Source organism: Bidens hawaiensis, unplaced genomic scaffold, assembly GCF_021521415.1.
Source record: "Bidens hawaiensis isolate Kalapana, Puna unplaced genomic scaffold, B.hawaiensis_p1.1 tig00005019_1, whole genome shotgun sequence".
In the NCBI taxonomy this organism is placed as follows: Eukaryota; Viridiplantae; Streptophyta; class Magnoliopsida; order Asterales; family Asteraceae; genus Bidens; species Bidens hawaiensis.
This window is the reverse complement of record NW_027491318.1, coordinates 337,783-357,995: the sequence shown is the minus strand read 5'-3', so window position 1 is coordinate 357,995 and position 20,213 is coordinate 337,783. Positions and strand designations below refer to the sequence as shown.

Below are 20,213 nucleotides of genomic sequence, written 5' to 3'. Positions count from 1 at the left end.
GTATCAGAGCCACTGGTTATAGCGAACTAGAAGCTGCATGCATACTAGACTATAACCGCGACGACCCATTAGTTATAATGATACGCACTACATAGATTTGTGTAGTCTTTGTTATCCTATCTCTTTACCTCTTTCACTCATACGCGCGCGCATACACGGCTTACCTGTAGGAATGTCGACGCCACCCTCATCATCATCCGATTCGATGACGCATGCTCACGGGAAGGAACCGCAGTTACCTACCGCATCGCCGCCCCGAGTAGTCCCGGAACTCGAAGCTCCCGCACCGAAGAGGTAACGCTTATCCGGAGGCATATACGAAAACGACGTTAGCTGGGATTGGTACCCTAACATGATCAGACGTATGGTCTATCGCGAACAAGTTCCCCCGTTACCTCACCCGAACCACCCTGCTTATCCCAACACCCTACCACCCATAACCGAGCCTGTAGAGCGAGTTCTCGCAGCTGTTGTTTCATGCTTGGAGCGTGACGTGGGTTACATGCGCTATACGAGAGCGAACGTTTCCGGACTGTTAAAAGACGGAACCGAGACTAAGGAGGAGATTGCCCGCATGGCAGCGGCAATGAAGGAAATGCAAGAGGCTAGTGATCAACAGATGAAGATTATGATGAAGATGCAAGCCGAGATGATAGACTTGCAAGAGCAACTCCAGGTAGCAAGGACCCAAACCGAGATAGCTCTAGAGCGTTGCGATGTCTTACAAATGCAACTTGCTCAGAACGCAGCCGAGCCTGAGGCGGAGCCTGAGGCCGAACCTGAAGAAGATCCCGAAGAGGAGCCTGAAGAAGATCCCGAGGAAGATCCCGAGAAGGAACCCGAAGAGGAACCGGAGGAAGAACCGGCTGGGCCAGAGGTACACTCAGAGGTGTCCACGGACGATGTACAAATGTGCAGATCCTTGGATTGGAAATGGCTAACGCGATGAACTGGGAGGAGTTCAAAAGCATGATGCGAGAGGAGTACTGTCTGAGAGAAGAGATTTCAAAGTTAGAGTCAAAATTCTGGTCACTGAAGATGGTGGGCTCGGAAATTGAAGCCTACACTACTCGTTCTCACGAGTTGGCTGTGATGTGTCCGCGGATGGTGGATCCGCCGAGTAAGAGGATTGAAATGTACATTGATGGTTTAGCACCGCAGATTCAGGGCATGGTGACGTCTTCCAGACCAGCCACGATTTAACAAGCGATCCGTTTAGCTCACAAACTGACGGATCAGGCTGTGACCCAAGGTGCGTTACCACCTAGGGGTTCAACTACTAAAGACCGTGACAACCCGAATAATGACAACCACAGCAACAGCAACCCGAGCAGCGGAAAGAGGAAGTTTGACAACACCAGATCCTCGTCCTCGAACCTCCCACCGCAACAACACTACCGTAAGCCCGAATTCACTCGGAGCTTTAACAATCAAAGTCACAACGACAATAATAACGGTAGCGGGCAGGGTTCGAGCGGATATGCTGGGAAACATCCGAAGTGCAATAGGTGCAACTATCATCATGTTGGCCCGTGTGACCGTGTCAAGTGTCAGAGATGCGGAAAGATGGGTCACCAGGCGAAGGAGTGTAGAGGAGACCTTGTGGCAACGGGTGCTCCTAAACCACCTATGACGACGAAGGGATGTTACGAATGTGGGCAGGAAGGTCACTTCAGGAAGGATTGTCCCAAGCTGAAACAGAACGACAACAATGGGGGTAATGGAAGTGGCAGTAATGGTGGAAGCAATGGCAAGGGAAGAGCTTTTGTGATTGGGTCGGGTCAAGCCCGCAATGATCCGCACGTGGTGACTGGTAAGTTCCCTGTAAATGATTGTTTTGCTTCTGTATTGTTTGACACTGGAGCTGATAGGAGTTTTGTGTCGAAAGCCTTTAGTCAACTCTTAGACTTAACTCCAACTCCGTTAGATGCTAAGTTTCCTGTTGAATTAGCTGACGGTAAGACTATAGTAACGACTCATGTACTTGCGGGATGTAAGTTAAAACTGTCAGGTCATGTCTTTGATATCGACCTTATTCCTTTTACGCTTAGTAGTTTCGATGTCGTTGTCGGCATGGACTGGTTATCCGAGAACCGAGCGGAGATTATATGTCACGACAAGATAGTTCACGTTACTACCCCTTCCGGCGAGATCATTTCGGTCCAAGGTGAGAGGAGCGGCATGACCACCAGCATCATTACCCTTATGGAGGAGAAACGAATTGAAGATATACCGGCTGTGCAAGACTTTCCGGAAGTTTTCCCGGAGGATTTGCCTGGACTCTCTCCTATTCGTCAAGTCGAATTCCAAATCGAGTTGACACCCGGTGCAGTACCCATAGCACGAGCCCCGTATCGGCTCGCACCAGCAGAACTTCAGGAGTTGTCCACTCAGTTGCAAGATTTGTTGGATAAGGGTTTTATCCGACCTAGCTCATCGCCGTGGGGAGCCCATGTCTTGTTTGTCCGAAAGAAAGACGCGACTTTCCGAATGTGCATTGACTACCGGGAGTTGAACAAGGTGACGGTCAAGAACCGTTATCCTTTACCCCGAATCGATGATTTGTTTGACCAGCTTCAAGGATTGAGTTACTACTCGAAGATCGATCTGCGATCCGGTTACCATCAACTAAGAGTGCGCGAAGAAGATATCTCAAATACGGCTTTCAGAACATGGTATGGTCACTACGAGTTTTCGGTTATGCCTTTTGGACTAACCAACGCACCAGCCGTATTTATGGATCTCATGAATCGAGTATGCAAGGCGTACCTCGACAAGTTTGTGATTGTTTTCATCGATGATATACTCGTCTACTCCAAGAACGAAGTTGACCACGAAGAACACTTAAGGGTAATTCTGGAATTGCTGAAGAAGGAACAAATGTATGCTAAACTCTCGAAATGTGAATTTTGGCTTCGCGAGGTTCACTTTTTAGGACATGTGATCAACGAGAATGGTATCCATGTCGATCCCGGTAAGGTAGAGGCCATCAAAAACTGGGAAGCACCTAAGACTCCGACTGAGGTACGGCAATTCCTAGGACTGGCCGGCTACTACCGGCGTTTCATCGAGGGATTTTCAAAGATTGCTCAACCCCTCACCGCCTTGACTCACAAAGGTACTAAGTACAATTGGGGTGATGCGCAAGAATCCGCTTTTCAACTGTTGAAAACCAAACTTTGTAGCGCCCCTATTCTAGCCCTCCCCGAGGGAACGGAAAATTTGAGGTACACTGTGACGCATCTATACAAGGTCTCGGTTATGTGCTGATGCAACTCGAGAAGGTCATAGCTTACGCCTCTCGACAACAACGGGTTCACGAGAAGAACTACACGACCCACGATTTGGAACTCGGAGCTGTGGTGTTTGCTCTTAAGATATGGAGGCATTACTTGTACGGTACCAAGTTTACCATTTACACCGACCACAAGAGTCTCCAACATATCTACGACCAGAAGGAGTTGAACATGCGACAGCGTCGTTGGGTCGAGCTGCTCAAAGATTATGATTGTGCTATCAAGTACCACCCTGGCAAGGCCAATGTAGTGGCTGACGCCCTCAGTAGAAAAGAAACAGATAAACCCAGATGAGTGCGAGCATTGCAACTCACGATTCATGCCAACCTACCCGATCAAATTCGCGATGCCCAACTCGAAGCCTTGAAAGATGATAATCTTCCATCGGAACTCATGCGGGGCATGAACAAGCAACTTGAAACCAGATCGGACGGGGTCCGATATTTTGAGAACCAGATTTGGGTTCCACGATACGGAGAGTTGAGAACTCTAGTGATGGACGAAGCTCAAAAGTCCCGATATTCTATCCACCCTGGCTCAGATAAAATGTATCATGATTTAAAGGCACTTTACTGGTGGCCGAACATGAAAGCCGACATTGCCACCTACGTGAGCAAATGCTTGACTTGTGCCAGAGTCAAGATAGAATACCAGAAACCATCTGGTCTACTGCAACAACCGGAACTCCCAATGTGGAAATGGGAACACATCTCAATGGATTTTATTACGGGTTTACCTAAGACACCGACGGGATGCGATACCATCTGGGTGATCGTTGACCGGTTATCGGCACACTTCCTAGCGATTAAAGAAACAGACAAAATGGAAAGACTGACTCGTGTTTACATGAAGGAAGTAGTGTCGAGACACGGAGTGCCTGTCTCGATCATTTCCGATCGAGATTCTCGTTTCACTTCGCACTTTTGGAAGTCGCTGCAAAGCGCACTAGGCACCCGTCTCGATATGAGTACATCATACCATCCTCAGACGGATGGGCAAAGTGAACGAACTATTCAGACCCTAGAGGATATGTTGCGTGCATGCGTTTTGGATTTCGGAAAAAGTTGGGAACCTCACTTACCTTTGGTAGAGCTTTCGTATAATAACAGCTACCACGCAAGTATTAAGGCAGTGCCGTTTGAAGCGCTGTACGGACGGAAGTGTCGATCACCACTCTGCTGGGCAGAGGTGGGTGACAGCCAAATCACTGGTCCAGAACTGGTACTCAAAACCTCGGAAAAGATAGTTCAAATCCGAAATCGCATGGCAGCAGCGCGAGATCGCCAAAAGAGTTACGCCGACAAGCGCCGAAAACCTCTCGAATTTCAAGTGAACGATCGAGTGTTACTCAAAGTCTCACCTTGGAAAGGTGTGGTTCGCTTTGGTAAGCGAAACAAACTCAACCCACAATATGTTGGTCCCTACCGGATAACTGAGCGCGTTGGTCCGGTGGCGTACCGACTGGACCTACCAACAGAACTCAGTGGCGTACACAATGTATTCCACGTGTCAAATTTGAAGAAATGTCTGTCTGATGAAACCCAAGTAGTCCCTTTGGAGGAACTACAAGTTGATGAACAGTTACGTTTCATTGAGGAACCAGTCGAGGTTTTGGATTGGGAAACCAAAACGCTCAAGCACAGCAAAATTCCAATCGTTAAGGTTCGGTGGAACTCGAGACGTGGACCGGAGTTCACGTGGGAACGCGAGGATCAAATGATGAAAAAGTATCCTCACCTTTTTGAAGGGCTAACCAAACACAGAAAACCGCGAAACTCGGCAAACCGTCAGACATCACCGGAGGTATGAATTAAATTTCGGGACGTAATTTCTTTCTACTAGGGGATGATATGACAAACTGAATTTTTTTTTTTTACTCTTTCAGACACTCATCACGACTTGACTCAAATTTTCGGGACGAAAATTCTTTAACATGGGAATGATGTGACAATCGTCAATTTCAGGTTAACTCCGTTAACTCAACTCCGTCAATTCAAACTTAAGATCACTAAATCTATAACGCACACTTCATTACATTTAAACTAGGGTTTAAATGACGCTTAACACTTACTACATGTGTAGTCTTTCGGGATTTGCACCGAAACGCAAACGAGTTGACGCAAACGATTGAGGATTAAACGAAAAACGTCAACATAATAATTATGTGATAATTATGTGTTAACATATGTGTTACTTGATTATATGGTGTGTAATGCTAGCCAAGAAACAAGAACTAAGATAGTTAAGTTAGAAAAACAACAATTGAAAGTGAAGGGACTTGAGTGTAACTTGTATGTCTATAAATATAACCTTAATCACTTAACCCTAACTTATTATCATAACCCCAAGCTCCGATCGGCCCTCCCTCCCTTGCTCCCTTGGCTGCCGTCCACCATACACACACATTCAACCAAGAAATCAAGCTTGTGATTGAAGAACTAGGTGCTAGGAAGGTATAATTGATCAGTCTATACATTCTTGTTGCTTGATTTTGATGTTTGTTGGGTTAACCACAAACCCTAAGCTGCCAATTTTGTGTATGTATATTGCTAATATGATTGTGGTTGATTGAATGATGATTTGATAACTAGATTGAATCTTGTTGCATGTTGATTGTTGTGTCTTTGATTTGAGTTCAAACACAAACCCTAATCAAGTATGTAATATGTAATTGATGTGCATGGATGGTGTTTATGGAGTCTAGAGGGTCATATGAATGCATGATAGTTCATAGGTTGTTAATATATTGAGTTTGGATGCAAACAGTTTCTGGACAGAATGTGTATATGATGTTTAAGTGACTGTAATGAAGTGTAAACGTGAAAATTGGTTGAAATTATTGGTACCGCAGTAAACTAGGTTGAGTCTAGTTTCTATAAAGTATAAGTTTGTAATTTTTGGACAAGTAGAAGTTAACTTTTATGATTTTACAAAAACGTTGTGCAAAGCTGAGCTGTTAGACCTGCTGTTAGGTTGTTTTGTAAATGTTATATCTCATGAACTACGAGACCAGTTGGGTTGGTTCCACTTCTGGAAGTTGACCCATTGAGTTAGGAACCTAACCAAGTGGTCTTGCATTTATTGGATTTTTCGTTTAACGGGAATTGCAAATAAAATTCTGTTGCACATGAATTTGACTGTTATGAGTTTGCTGTAATGATTTGATGATTGTGAGAAAACTATGTGGAATAAAAATATAATAAAATATGTTCTGGAAACCTAAGACATATATGCTTCTGTGATGATTTTTGGTAAATTAATTGAGATGCTATGATCGGTGGAATAGTACAATCTTGTAAGTAGAATTTCTGTCTCGGTGAAACTAGCTGCTGAGTTTTGTGAAAATTCATGAAATATGATACTTGCTAATTTATTATCGTGTTTTGACCAAATTGCCCTTGAGGGGAATGATTGCAAGATAATTGTCGTGTTTTGACTAAATGCCCTTGCGGGGAAAAAGTGCTAGTGATGTACTTTATGAATACATGACAAGTATATGATTGCTTACACATGTAATGTGTCACAAATACACTTGTTAAAGTCACACACGATTCACAAACGAAACACGAAACATGTTATGTGCATAGGTATTATGTGCCGGGTCTAGAGACTCGATAATATTCCGACACTTAGAAAATCTCCTTGTTGTTTTAGAACGCTAGAGAGAGTTTTTCGGTGACGCGCATCTTGGTGATTTAAATTGGGAAATTCTTCGCAAACAGTGAGTTTCACTTTCCCCTCTTTAAACTGTTTTCAAACGTTTTTCACTTGGGGGAGATAACATACTCCACAACGCATTTAAGATTTTGTTATAAATTATATATCACTTGTAAAGGCTAAGTGGCAAACGAAACATTTGAAGTCCTACACATCGAACCGGTTAATATTTAGAATAGCGAGTCACTGTTGAGTAGTAATACTGGGTTTGACAAACCCCACCCAACGCTAAACTCGACTGGAGGTCGAGCGGGTGTAATTTTGGCTAACACGTACCATGGTCTGGAGGACCTGGTGACAAGGCACTTACTAAACGAGTCAGCTTCGGTGTCGAACACTTAGTAATACTTGTTGTATAGACTAGCTACCTATCGATATATAATTTGACATCACACTATCTGGTAACGCAAAACGCTTAACGCAAAACGTCGTAACGTGGTTACGCAAAACGCTTAACGCAAAACGCCGTAACGTGGTTACGCAAAACGCTTAACGCAAAACGTCGTAACGTGGTTACGCAAAACGCTTAACGTAAAACGCTGAACGCAAACGCTAAACGATTTATTGTATATAACTTGTGAACTCACCAACCTTGTGTTGACACTTTTAGTATGTTATTCTCAGGTAGCCGAGGCGGGCGCGCGGTTTAGGAACATGCATTGATTGAAAACGCTTTTGTCCTGCAAACTTATTTTTAACGGTTATCTTTGGTTTAAGTCGTCCTGCATGACGCAACTTTTGATTAAAGGTTTTTACGCTTCCGCATTTAATTACTCGTAAACGTTTTCATGGTTTTGAAACTTTATTTTATGGTTTGATTATAACTGATGATTCCGATCCTGCCAGTTCACACCCTCTGACGGTAAAACTCCGTTAGTGGATTTTGAGGGTGTGACACCTAACATTTTGGTAACATTACCCATACCAAATACTTCGAATTTTCGAGATCTGGATCGGTACCAGTACCATCCCGGGCTCATCCGTACATATATGCGTCTTTTATTGTTATGGTTGCCCAAGCAACAAAATTCAAGTATCTAGGCTCCTTTCTTCTGGGATATAGATAGTGATGTCTCACATCGACTTCAGGCAAACTGGAGTAGCTGGAGGGGGGCCTCGGAGGTGCTATGTGATAAGAATTTCCCAGCTAAACTAAAAGGAAAATTTTATAAGGTTGCGGTTTGACCATCTATACTATATGGGACTGAATGTTGGGCCTCGAAGAAGACACAAGTACGTAAAATGGAGGTAGCAGAGATGAGAATGCTGAGACAGATGTTTGGGCACACAAAGTTAGATCGAATAAGAAATGAGGTTTTTAGAGAAAGGCTAGGGGTTGGTAGAATATTAGATAAGATAAAAGAGGGAAGATTGAGATGGTTTGGACATGTAAAGAGAAGGGAGGAGACAACGATAGTTAGAGTAGTAGAAACACACACTATAAAGGGAAGAAGGAGTAGAGGCAGACCTAAACTCACCTGGGATGATAGGATTAGACAGGATTTAGTATAATTACACCTCTCTAAGGACATGATCTAAGATAGGAGCTCGTGAAGACTTAGGATTAGGGTTGATGTTTGTCTTTCAATCATGTGCTTTTTAGAACCATCACTACTAACACACGAGCACCATATATTTGTATCCTATGCTTTTTGATACAAGTCTTGATTAGAGCTGGGGGTTTTATTGGAAGCAACCTCTTTATCCTTTTGGGTAGAGGTACGGTTTGCCTACATCCCACATTCTTAGACCCTATTAATAGCTCTGCTATTGGTGAGATTATTACCGGACATGGTTGTTGTTTTATTGTTATTTTTAAGGATTAATATACTATAAATCCAAATAAACTTTCTCGCTTTACATAAAAGTTCTCAACACAATTTAGTATATTCAATATTAAGTTTATTAAAGATATAAAATACGTTTTATTTTGGAATGAAGGTAAACAGTTTCTCTTTTAAACAAGACAAAACTTCATAATATAGTGTTTGAAGTATGGAATAAAGCAGGCCTGATAAATTCCTTTAAGGTTAAATTTGATTAGTAAGTGTTTGTTCTTGATTTTTTTTTTCATAGACGTCCTTATAAATATCAAGAGTTCTGAATTATAGGGTGGTATATGACCCTAGTAAAAACAAATCCTCTTTAAGCTATAAACAATATTTAAAGCTGTCGGACCGCTTTAAGTATGTGTGTTGTATGAAATTATGAATCTAATAGGATCGTTTAAAGTATGTGCGTCGTAAAAAAATATGAATCTCATTAAAGCGTTTTGTAGAGCCGCTTTAAATGAAAGGAGAATGACAACCATAAAAGGATTATAATATAAGGCCACCAAGATTAATTCGGTTCACAAACCGCTATAATGGGTAACCGGCAAAATAACTTTCCCGGGTAAAAAATACAGCGGTTCAAAAACAACATTAAAAGAAGAGAATGACCTCACAAAAAGATTTCTACCTCCAAGATTAATCAATTATGGTCAAACAAAAACCCGTTAAAAAAGGTAACTCAGGCCTATCTAGGATGGGAATGTAGAGAGGTTGACCTCCTTAGGTCCGATCATTCTAGAGGCTTGAATTTTTTTTATTTAAAAAAATTATATATATTTATATTTATGAAAGAAACTTTATTTGGCCCAATCAAGTTTTTATTTCAACAATACCCAATAAACCACGCCCAAAATCCAAATCATATACAATACGTGATTACTTTTTGTATATGAGTGATCGAGTTTATATTTTATTTAATGCCCAATTTTATACTCACTTTCGGCCCAAAATTTTTTAGCAATTTCCAAAGACGGCCTTGGGTATCCCGCCAAATGAATTACCCTAGGTAAAAATGAGTGGTTATAAACCGCTTTATACTTATTAGTGTGGCTTCTTTACATCTTTCAACAAACCCATTAAACAATGCGTAGTGGGGGCTTCCCACCTCTAAGGCACCAGTAACACCACCTCGGGGCACTTGGGGAGGGGGGGGGGGCTCCCACAAAGCGCCTGTGAGGTGAGTGTTGGGTCCCACTAGTTGTTGGTAAACGACCACTTTAAATTAAAAAAAAATCAATTATTTTTCCTATATAATCACTAAATATCTACAAAGTTCCTCACACTTTTAAAAACTCTTTACAAACTCTACACCAATCTTCAAAAATTTTATAAACTTTCTATTCAGAACACCAACAAATATGGATTATCCCTCTTCGTCTGACATAATCAACCGATATTTGCAAAATAATGGCCATACAGCCGATGATGAGGCGGTTACGAGTGCAATTACACTCGCGGCAAAGTATATGCAATCTATTAGTTTTCCTCCTCGCCAGGTTTTGAGAAGAGAATATATTGAATGAGACCGTGAGGGCTGCGAACGATCGTTTGATTAAAGATAACTTCAATGACTCGCCGAGATACAAGAATCCGAAGATTTTTAGACATCACTTTCGGATGTCTAAACGATTTTTACGCATTGCCCAAGATTTGGAGAGCGAGTATGATTACTTTAAGAAAAAACGGGACGCACGAGGGCTTTTAGGATTCACCAGCATCCGGAAGTGTACGCCAGCATTACCGTGCTCGCCTATAGAAACACGACCGACATCAATGACGAGTACTTAAAAATGGGGGGGAAACGATACTAGCCACCTTGGAGTATTTTTACCAAGGTATTTATTAAAATTTAAAAAAAAATTATCTAACCTGCGTTTATTTTTGCGTTGATTTAGTTATTTAATATAGGCATAATACAACTATACGATGCACGCTATCTTAACGACCTACAACAAATTTACTCAGTGCATGAAAGAGAACATGGTTTACCGGCATGATCGGGGGTATAAATTGTATGCACTGAAAGTGGTCTAATTTAGAGATGAGCAAAATCGGTATTGGTGCTGATTGGTACCGGTACCAAAGTTTTGAGTTTTCGAGACCGGTACGATACGGTACGGTACCGGTATTTTCCGAAATTTACCTTAAATATCGGTACCGGTACCGAATCGAAAATTTCGCCGGTACCAAAATTTAGCGATTTTTGGGATCGGGATTTTCGGTACCGGTACGGTATCGAGCTCATCCCTAGTCTAATTGTCCAATTGCATGATGAGGTCAATACACACGTGGTAACGAAAAAGTACTAACGGTGAGTCTTCAATCGGTTGCTTCGTACGACCTTTGGGTTTGGTCGGCCTACTTTGCCAGCCCCGGGTCCAACAACGACATAAACGTTTTGGAGGCGTCGCCCATGGTAGAAGATTACATCTCTGCTACTACAACATTCGCATCGTTTGGGGCTAACGATAACTACTACGCACACGGAAACTATTTGGGAGATGGGATATATCTGGAATATTCTATTAGTGTGAAAATGTTTAGAGACCCAATACATGAAAAGAGGGACTATTTTAAGAAAGTACAAGAGTCTTCACGAAAGGACATCGAAAGGTGTTTTGGGTTCTTTGCCAACGTTGGCATTACGTGAAAAATCCGTGTCATACATGGACATTGGAAAAAATGAGAGATGCTATGTATACGTGTATCGTATTGCATAACATGATTATTGAAGACGATGGAAGAGCAATATGTCAACATTATATACCGGGGAATGTCCAACAACAAACTCAAGCAACTATGTAGTAGAGGGTGCCGAATGCGTATCAAATGCGTTCAAGTGAGATATATTATTAACTTATGGTGGATTTGATCCAACATGCTTGGTCGTTTCGGCCAATTCGAGGCGAAGGTGAAAGCATATCAAGCGGAGATGACGAAGAAGGAGACGATGAAAGTGAAGACGAATTCGTAGAAGGTGAAGAAGAAGAATACGAGTAATTTCTAGTCTTTTTTTTTATTATTTTAATGGAAAATTTAGTTATTTAATAATGAAATGTTAGTTGCATTATTTTAGTCCTTTTCAATGTGGTGTTGTGGTAGGGAGTTTGAGTTTCTCAATGTGGTGTTGTGGCAGGGAGTTTCTCAATGGAGACCCAAGTTAAATTCTCACTTACAACACTTGGGGGGGGGGGGGGGGCATGGGTGGCTTAATGAAGGAAGACTGTGATCTTTGTGATCTCCAGTTTGATTCTGAGGGCATCCGGGTTTTACCACCAGTGGCGTTCGGGCGGGTGGGTTTTCACCGGTACTGGAGATAACTTGGAGGCGCTTAAGGGCTTCGTACGGCAGGGTTGGGCCAGCTGGCGGTGACCTTTAGCCATTGGGTCACCCTGCACAGAGTACCTAGGCATTTTATATTTGTTGGCGGTTCAAAAAAGAGTTGCATTATTTTAAATAAAAAATAATAATAATGAGGTTATGATTAGAAGGATCTTCATCCACTACACCCATTTTAACCAAAAAGGATCTCCATCCACTACACATATTCTTAAAATGCTACTTCAACCTTTAAACTCATTTGCACATTATAGTTTTCGTACCTGGCCTTGGGAAGATCCATGATCTCCCAAGTTTTATTATGCTCCAAGTCAGGAAATTCTTTGTTCTTTGTTGTTTATTAGTCGCAAATCTCTGATTCGATTGAGAAAATACACCACAACCAGAGCAATGTTGTCACTGAAGGGTTTATGATTTAGTGTGGGTGAATCGAGCTGCTTCTAGCAATTGTTGGTTTATCTAAATAATCATGGTTACTTTAGGCCAACTAGTCAAGGGTTACAAGTCATTGTTGGTTTATCTAAATAATCATAGTTACTTTAGGCCAACTAGTCAAGGGTTACAAGTCATCAAATCAGTGGGACATTTGTCATGAACCAAACCATCATGTTGGTGTTATGCCACTTGAACTCTTGATGCGACTGATACGTCTCTATGTTGCCATAATGAATAACTAGAAAATCAGGCATATTTACAATTATCAATTTGTTTTATTTATTTTGTTTTTTAATCATGTTACTAGTTATTTTATTATGTTAGTGGGTATGTGCATTAGAGCCATGCGCTCGTAGTTTGTTGCATCCGAACGTTTAATATTTTGCATATTTCTATGCCTATTTAAGGGCTTTATCATTGAGTAATGAAGTAAGAAGAAAATTACATGTCTTGTTCTCTCTACTTCTTTGGAGTCTGACCCACTCAAAAGGTCTATCAATTGAGAGATTAGCCATCTCGAATCCGCTTCTATCAGCGACCCTGCGCGACATCCATTGGAACTCTTAAATCATTCCGTCGAACAGCTACGGCCACTATGAAATGAGTACACTCATATCTACAACAACCCATCCGTCCATCAAAATGCTACATTACGCCCATCAATCATCATCAGTTTGTGCTTGCGTTTACGTCTTTTTGGATCCCAACTCTTACATTAGTTATAAAGTAATAACAAAGGAAGGTTGCAACATACAACCCATTCCATATTTTATCATGTTTCATAACTTTTTACTATATTATCCCGATAGTGCACGCGTGTGACAAGGAAAGATGTGTGAAAACCCATCACTATATTATCCCGATATCAATCTTCAGGCAAAATTCTAATAAACATAAAACAGTCATTTCAAATTTATGTGATACACAAGGATACATATATAAATTTCACTGTAGTCTAATTCAATCCAATAATACAGCACAAACAACAATCATATGATACTTAGACTTCAAGTCAAGTTATTAAAATCACGAAGAATAAGAGCACGACCATCAAGACCAAAACTCGCGGTTTTTAATAGCATAACCACCTGTTTCCTCCTTTAGATTGCTCTTCTGGTAATCAAGAGTCCACTTTTCGTATGTACAATTCACAAAATCATAGTAACCGCCATGGAGAGAAAGTACGCCTTTTGCCACCCGTTCTTCGACCCATGGGTATGTAAGCAAGTTCAACAATGAATTATTTATTGATTCCTGCAAATGATTCAATATCTTAGATACAGAAACAACCACTTTGACTTTTGAAGATTCAAGTAAAAAGTCAAACCAGCTATATTTGACTTCAAATTTTGACACGACTTCCTTTACAAAACTTAACTCCATGTTTCCAGTAGCATTTGATATAAAGTTTAAATTATGCTCTCCAATTAACCAAACTAACCAACCCATAACCGAAAACTGATCGGTCGGTTTAGAGTTTTCTTGAAAACTGAAATTAGTGGGTCGGTCATGGTTAATCGTATTTCCATCCTCGATTAGACTAAACCTACCCGATATTTAATATATTCAAACGTCAAATGGTAAAGCTCAAATTATTAAGTAAATGAAAAAAAGTGGAGCCCAAATTTTCAGGCCCATTTACATTGTTTTGGGCCATTTTAATCAGGCCCAAACATTTATGACCAAATCAAGTTCCGGTTAATCAATCCATAACCGAATCGAATCAACATGTAAAACCAATTAACCATAACTGACTAAAAATAACCGATTTGTTATCATTCTCTTGTTAACATAAAGTTCGGTTATGGATATGATTTTGGACCAAATGAAGATTAGAATTCTAGTTGTTTGACCTCAAAAGTCAAATACAAATTTGGCTATTGTTTGCAAAATGATAAGCACCTTTTCACAGTGTTTGCATTGCTGGTCAAAGCTGAGGTTAGAGGCAGTGGCCTTTGTGGTTGACTTTGCTGCTTTTCCAACCACGACCCAGTTTTTGATAAAGCTACTGAAAAGCAAGCAGGTTTATGAGATTATGTGTCTAATACGCGTTTAGAGCAAAAAATGACACTGTAAAGACCTGGAGAACTACAAAACTAAAAATAATATTATTTAAGTAGAACCTTGAATTTTCTTCATCTTCGATGCTCATGAGGGCGCGGATGCCTCCACAACAGCTATGCCCAGTCACCAGTATGTTTTCAACCTGAAATTAATTTTATACTTGCCTTTAACACCAATATAATAATAATAATAATAATAATAATAATAATAATAATAATAATAATAATAATAATAATAATAATAATAATAATATTAATAACAACAACAATAATGGAGATGAAATATACGCGAAAGAGCCAGATTACGTAAAGTGTCTGAATGGGTTGTTTTAATGCAGGATAAAATGTGTCATGTTGACTCACAAACACTTTTATGTCCATTACTTCAAATATTTAAAAATAAATAGTGCGTTAGATATGATAATCATAAACTACATCACTTGAATCAACAAACTACGAAATAATTATGGGCATGTCAATATTGGCCTGGGACGGTCTGGTGTGGGCCGGTTTGTGTGTCCGGAACAACACGTTTTTTGAAACAATATTATCATTAGAAAAGTATACTTACTTCAAGAGCAGTCACGGAAAACTCAAGCGCCGCATTTGTTTCACAAGGTCCATTCTGCACATGAAATTAGAAAGCACATAATGGCATGCGCCAAAGAGGATACGTTTCAAACTCATTCCAAAATATTATCAGAAAAAGGAAACAAAAAGAGTAGAATATAAAAAACTCGGTGTGAATTTACAAAATACCTCAAAGGGTGGAACAAGATTAGCCACATTACGGACTACAAAAGCTTCACCGGGTTCAAATCCTAGGATATACGAGGGGCAAACTCTTGAATCCGCACAAGAAATCACCAGATACTGTTCTTACAATCAATAAACAAAACAGTTACCAAAAGCCTATCTAATAAAGATTAGGCATAATAATAGCTAATAAACAAACAGTAAACACCTTTGGAGCTTGTGCTTCAGCAAGTCCTTGATAGCACTCTAAGTTTTCCCTGTTCAAGAATAATAATAAGTTATTTAAAGCAACAAACTTTATTCTGCGGTTAAAGATATTTGCTACTTACAAGTATTTATGTTTTTTAAAACTCAAGAATCTATTCTTTATCTCAGAGAATGAATCATTTCCATCATTGGAGTTCTTGATAAGTTTTGGTGTAATTTCTTTAGGTTCTTGAACCAGAGCGGGCCCGTCCATTGATGCATGCAATTTCAATGCCAGATTGGTCCTATGAATGTGTGAGGTGGATTGTTTTAGAAAAATAAAAACATACTTTTTAGTTAAGTGAAGCAATGGTTAGCCCTGTGGATAACATAAACCGAAATAAATGAACGCTTATCTCTTGGGTTCAATCCCGAAGGTAGCATTGATGTCTGTTATCGTAATAATATGTATTTCCTATAAATAAATCATCAGATAATTCAATCAGAAACTCATGAACCAAGTTGTTATTGCAATTTACCCGAGTAATGTTGGGGTATTTTTTGCCCATGAGAAAGCCCAACAAATATTATCTTTTTTCATGGGTTATTATTATAATTTAGTAATAAAGAAAAAAAAAAGAAACGATAATATATTGTTTTCTGGTTGCTTACGGAAAAACCAAAAGGTTGGTTTATTTTTGGTTTGGGCCCATACCCACATCCACATGAAAATTATTTCGTATGCTCCAAGATTTTGTTGAATTAGCCGACTTCAACATAAATATATATATTAAGGACAATATATCCTTTGGTGAATTATTATCCTTGCTACTGCCGTAACAAGACAGCATAAACAAAGAGAAGAAAGTTGGGGCTTTAATTCTTTTGGTGTTTTAAAGACAAGAGACGTGCCAGAGATCGATTCATTTTCTTGTTGGTGATACCTCTTACTCGTTTACTCTTTTGTATTTGGTTCTATATACTTGAAGATTGTTTGTACCAAGTATATGATGATTTGTGTATGCCTCTAGTTTTACCTAGAGAAGAACTTTTGTATTGCTCATTATTGGTGATAGTGGATTTGAAGCGGCTCTAGTAGTCCCGTGGTTTTTACTCTCGCCTTGAGAGGTTTTCCACGCTAAAATTTTTGTGTCACTTTTACTTTCATATTACCTTATTTGTTTGCATCCTCATTGGTTCATTCGGGTCGGAAAAAAGTTTAGCCAAACGAAGATTAATTTCGCAATTTTTGTTTACCGTTAGTGGCTAGGTGTCGTTTTTCCCAACAGTAAGCTCATCCATGAAGAAAGAAGTTTATAGAGTCTAGACCGTTAAGATATTATGAAGAATAAACCATAACAGAAATCGCTAAACACAAACATTTTTATGTTTATCAATAATATTTTGGGTCGGTTTTGGGCTCAAACCGGACAAGAAACCAAAAGTTCAGTTTTTGGGTTCTTAAAAACCGTTCGTTTTGGTTTTTTCAGTTTTCAGTTTTTGATTTTCACAATGGATATGCTTCGGATTCGATTTTACCATTTGGGCTTGAAACTTTGGGCCTAGTTTTTTTATATTTATTAATAATTACTCATTTAGACATAAAAGTTTAGGCTTGAAATAATGAATTGATCATTACACATTTAGACATAAAAGTTTAGGTTAAACCATTTTCAACTACTTATAAACTACTTAAAATCATTTGTTTCGGCTTGGGATTTCGGATTTTGGTTGATGCAAAACTGAAATCGGAAAGATAAATCAGTCTTCTTAAACCATAAAACCAAGCCGTCGTTTTATAATAACTTCCGTTATTTCAGTTTGAATATTGCAGTTACGTTTCGGTTATTTCGGTTTCGAGTACAATCTAAGATCAAGTTATCAAGATCCAAGCAAATGAATTAACCTATTACATGAGCATATGAAAATTAACTTGCTTTCATCGGAGCTCACTTAAAACCAAACAAATTGTATCTTAAAAGCATGCATGTCCCTTTCAGAAACAATCTATAATGCAATCTAACCAATATTCTGACATTTAACAACCTGCCGCAAATTAATATAAATCTTATCCGGATCAAAACAAAAATCCACAGTTAATGTATCAAGCCATCATGATGAACACAAAACACAATTCAAGAAAACAAACTTGTAGCAAAGCACTTACTTTGATGTCCTCAAAAACCCCACTTGTGTCTGCTCAATTCCCAAAAACTTCAACTTGGAATCAAAACAAAAGAAAAAGTAGTTAAAACACATTTCATCAAACACCAATAATAATAATAGAAAGGTTAAACGGATGAGAGATTACAGGTGATTTGGCAAGATGGGAAGACCCGATAATTGAGTGAGCCATTACTGAAAGAAATTAAAGGGTTTGTGTTGGGACTCCTGGTTGCATGGAATCGTGTTCTTTTGCATCAATCAAAATAATAGTGGGATGATGATGGAGACTAATGCATTGAAGGAATATAAATATAGGTAGTCTAGGTAGTTGAGACTCGTGGACACATCGAGATCGGTGGTTTTATTTTATCCCAAGAAAAGGGATATATCGAGGTTACTATAATTAGGAAAAGCTGTCGGCTAAGGACAACTAATCAAGACAGTTGGAAGTACTTTGATTTCAACAAGTGCGGTTATTATTTGACGAATTTAGATGTTTTTTGTGTTTGACTATCAAGACACGTGTGTTAGAGTTAGTGATAGAAAATAATTTCTTATATTCGTAAATGAATTAACTTTTACCGTTGCTATTTTGTTAATTTATTTCATATAGGCCCTATAATACACAAGATAAATATTAAAAAAAATATACAATAAAAAAGTTAAATTTAATAATATATGTAATAACATACCTTATAGATTAATAAGATATAAATAGTGATAAATAAAATTTTATAATTTATAAATACCTAAAACCTCATTTGTAACTTTGCTAATAATTTTATAAATGGTAATAATATTTGTTGGCATCTTAGTTGGCTACTGTGTAAGTCAAAAATTACACAACGATAATCAAGTAACCAAACTTTGATTGTGAGGTAGGATGCTTGTGTATATAATCGAAATGATAAGTAAATGGTATGAGTGACACAACGATTTAGAGAGGAACAACCCTTGATCCTTAGAGAATCTTCGGAAAGAACCTCGGGAGAGGAAAACTATCCCGCGACCTCAATTGTATTAACAAAAACCGATGATTACAAGTGCTGGAAGTTGCTATGATCGCTGCTCTAGTTACTAGTAAGTGTGTTCGGGTCCGTGTATGTGTCTTATGCAATTAAGGCAGCTTCAATATATGTTTACATGAGTCAAAACACACAATAAGTAGCATTAAATGCCCTGGAGAGGATCTTGGGGCAGTTACAAATATCGTACCTTCATCATTAACACGTTGTAACAGCCTCCAACGTCCCAATACTTAATGGCATGACCGAGTCTTTAGTGGAGAATTAACTGCTAGCCGTTGTCTGGAAGACCAAGTCAAAGGTGAAACGATAATGTCAATAAATAACGTACTTACTGAGGATACCGTCTTCTGTCTATGATCCTGATGCACTGCGAGGATCCTTACGAGGTATCTATCTGTCAGGATCTTTAGCCATACAATTGTCTTCACTCCAAGATCCTGATATGCTGCAAGGTTGAAGATATCTTAGGATTCTTTTAATGAGGACGGTGATATGAATTAATCTGACAAGGCGTGGGAAACGAGGCATGATTATTGCTTTTTTGGTTATTATCTCAAACTTATCTTCTTAATCTTCCACTTTGCTTGTTCTTTGCTATTTTGGAGGTATTAACCTTTCTAAGTTTGCTTCTCCTTAAGAGGATGCTGCTGCCAAAGTGAGTCGCCTATATAAGCTCGAAGTCGTCAAAAGAGGTTTTAATCCAATAACCTTGAGTGTTGAAGTAAGTTCTTAAACTCAACATTCTCATTTCTCCATGTCTTAAGGTAAAATTCCTACATTAAAAAGTTAGTGCATATGTGTAAATATACAATAAGGATGCTGACCTGCTTATCCTTTTTAATAAGATTCAAGACACCAAGCCTCAATTTTAGTATTTTAGTATCGATGATATCGATAACATTTTCTTTGCTGGAGATGTGATTGCCAAGGAGGAAAGACCAACTCCCTTGATCCCTAAGTTTGTCACTCGTAGCACGTCGATGGTTCCACTCAAGTTGTCTTCCTAGATTTCTTTGAGGACTGGGACCACGATAGCACTTTGCAAAGCAGGATGTGTCTTTCGTTCAGTAATTTGTGATGCTTTATCCTTATCCTTACCCTTAGCTGCTTATTCGCATGTTTTGTATTTGAAATTTTTTGTAGGGAATGGATCATCTTTGCCCATGCTATAATGGTATGAAGAAACAAGCCAAGCGATGGAGTAGAGTCTGCTAAAGGTTTGGATATCTCCTTTTTAGATGTCAAGGCTTGGGAAAAGACCTTAGCGGCTCTTAAGAGTAAAATATCCTCTAGGGTAAAGGATCTTGTGGTTGAGGATGATGCTGGGTCTAAGGATGTTGATGAGGTGGAGGATGTGACAGTGGTGAAGGATGCAGTGGATGTGGCTACTGGGAA

The 20,213-nt window shown here is 39.3% G+C and overlaps 1 protein-coding gene across 1 annotated transcript; it reads right to left on the bottom strand.

The window, feature by feature from the left end:
- Nucleotides 1-13,559: 13,559 nt before the first annotated feature.
- LOC143628516 (beta carbonic anhydrase 5, chloroplastic-like) lies at nucleotides 13,560-17,851 on the bottom strand. The gene is made up of 8 exons (XM_077098088.1): nucleotides 17,792-17,851; nucleotides 15,768-15,929; nucleotides 15,647-15,695; nucleotides 15,442-15,555; nucleotides 15,254-15,307; nucleotides 14,743-14,825; nucleotides 14,522-14,627; nucleotides 13,560-13,873 (listed from the first exon to the last, which is right to left on the bottom strand). Exons 2-8 carry the CDS (start codon nucleotides 15,896-15,898, stop codon nucleotides 13,670-13,672), a joined length of 741 nt encoding a protein of 246 aa, XP_076954203.1. The 5' UTR covers nucleotides 15,899-15,929; nucleotides 17,792-17,851; the 3' UTR covers nucleotides 13,560-13,669.
- Nucleotides 17,852-20,213: the final 2,362 nt, after the last annotated feature.

Coding starts and splice junctions, on each gene's coding strand:
- LOC143628516 (XM_077098088.1), bottom strand. CDS start 15,898: ATGGACGGGCCCGCTCTGGTTCAAGAACCTAAAGAAATTACACCAAAA. Junction 14,826..15,253: donor TTTCCGTGACTGCTCTTGAA/GTAAGTATACTT, acceptor AATTAATTTCAG/GTTGAAAACATACTGGTGAC. Junction 13,874..14,521: donor AATGCAAACACTGTGAAAAG/GTGCTTATCATT, acceptor AATCATTTGCAG/GAATCAATAAATAATTCATT.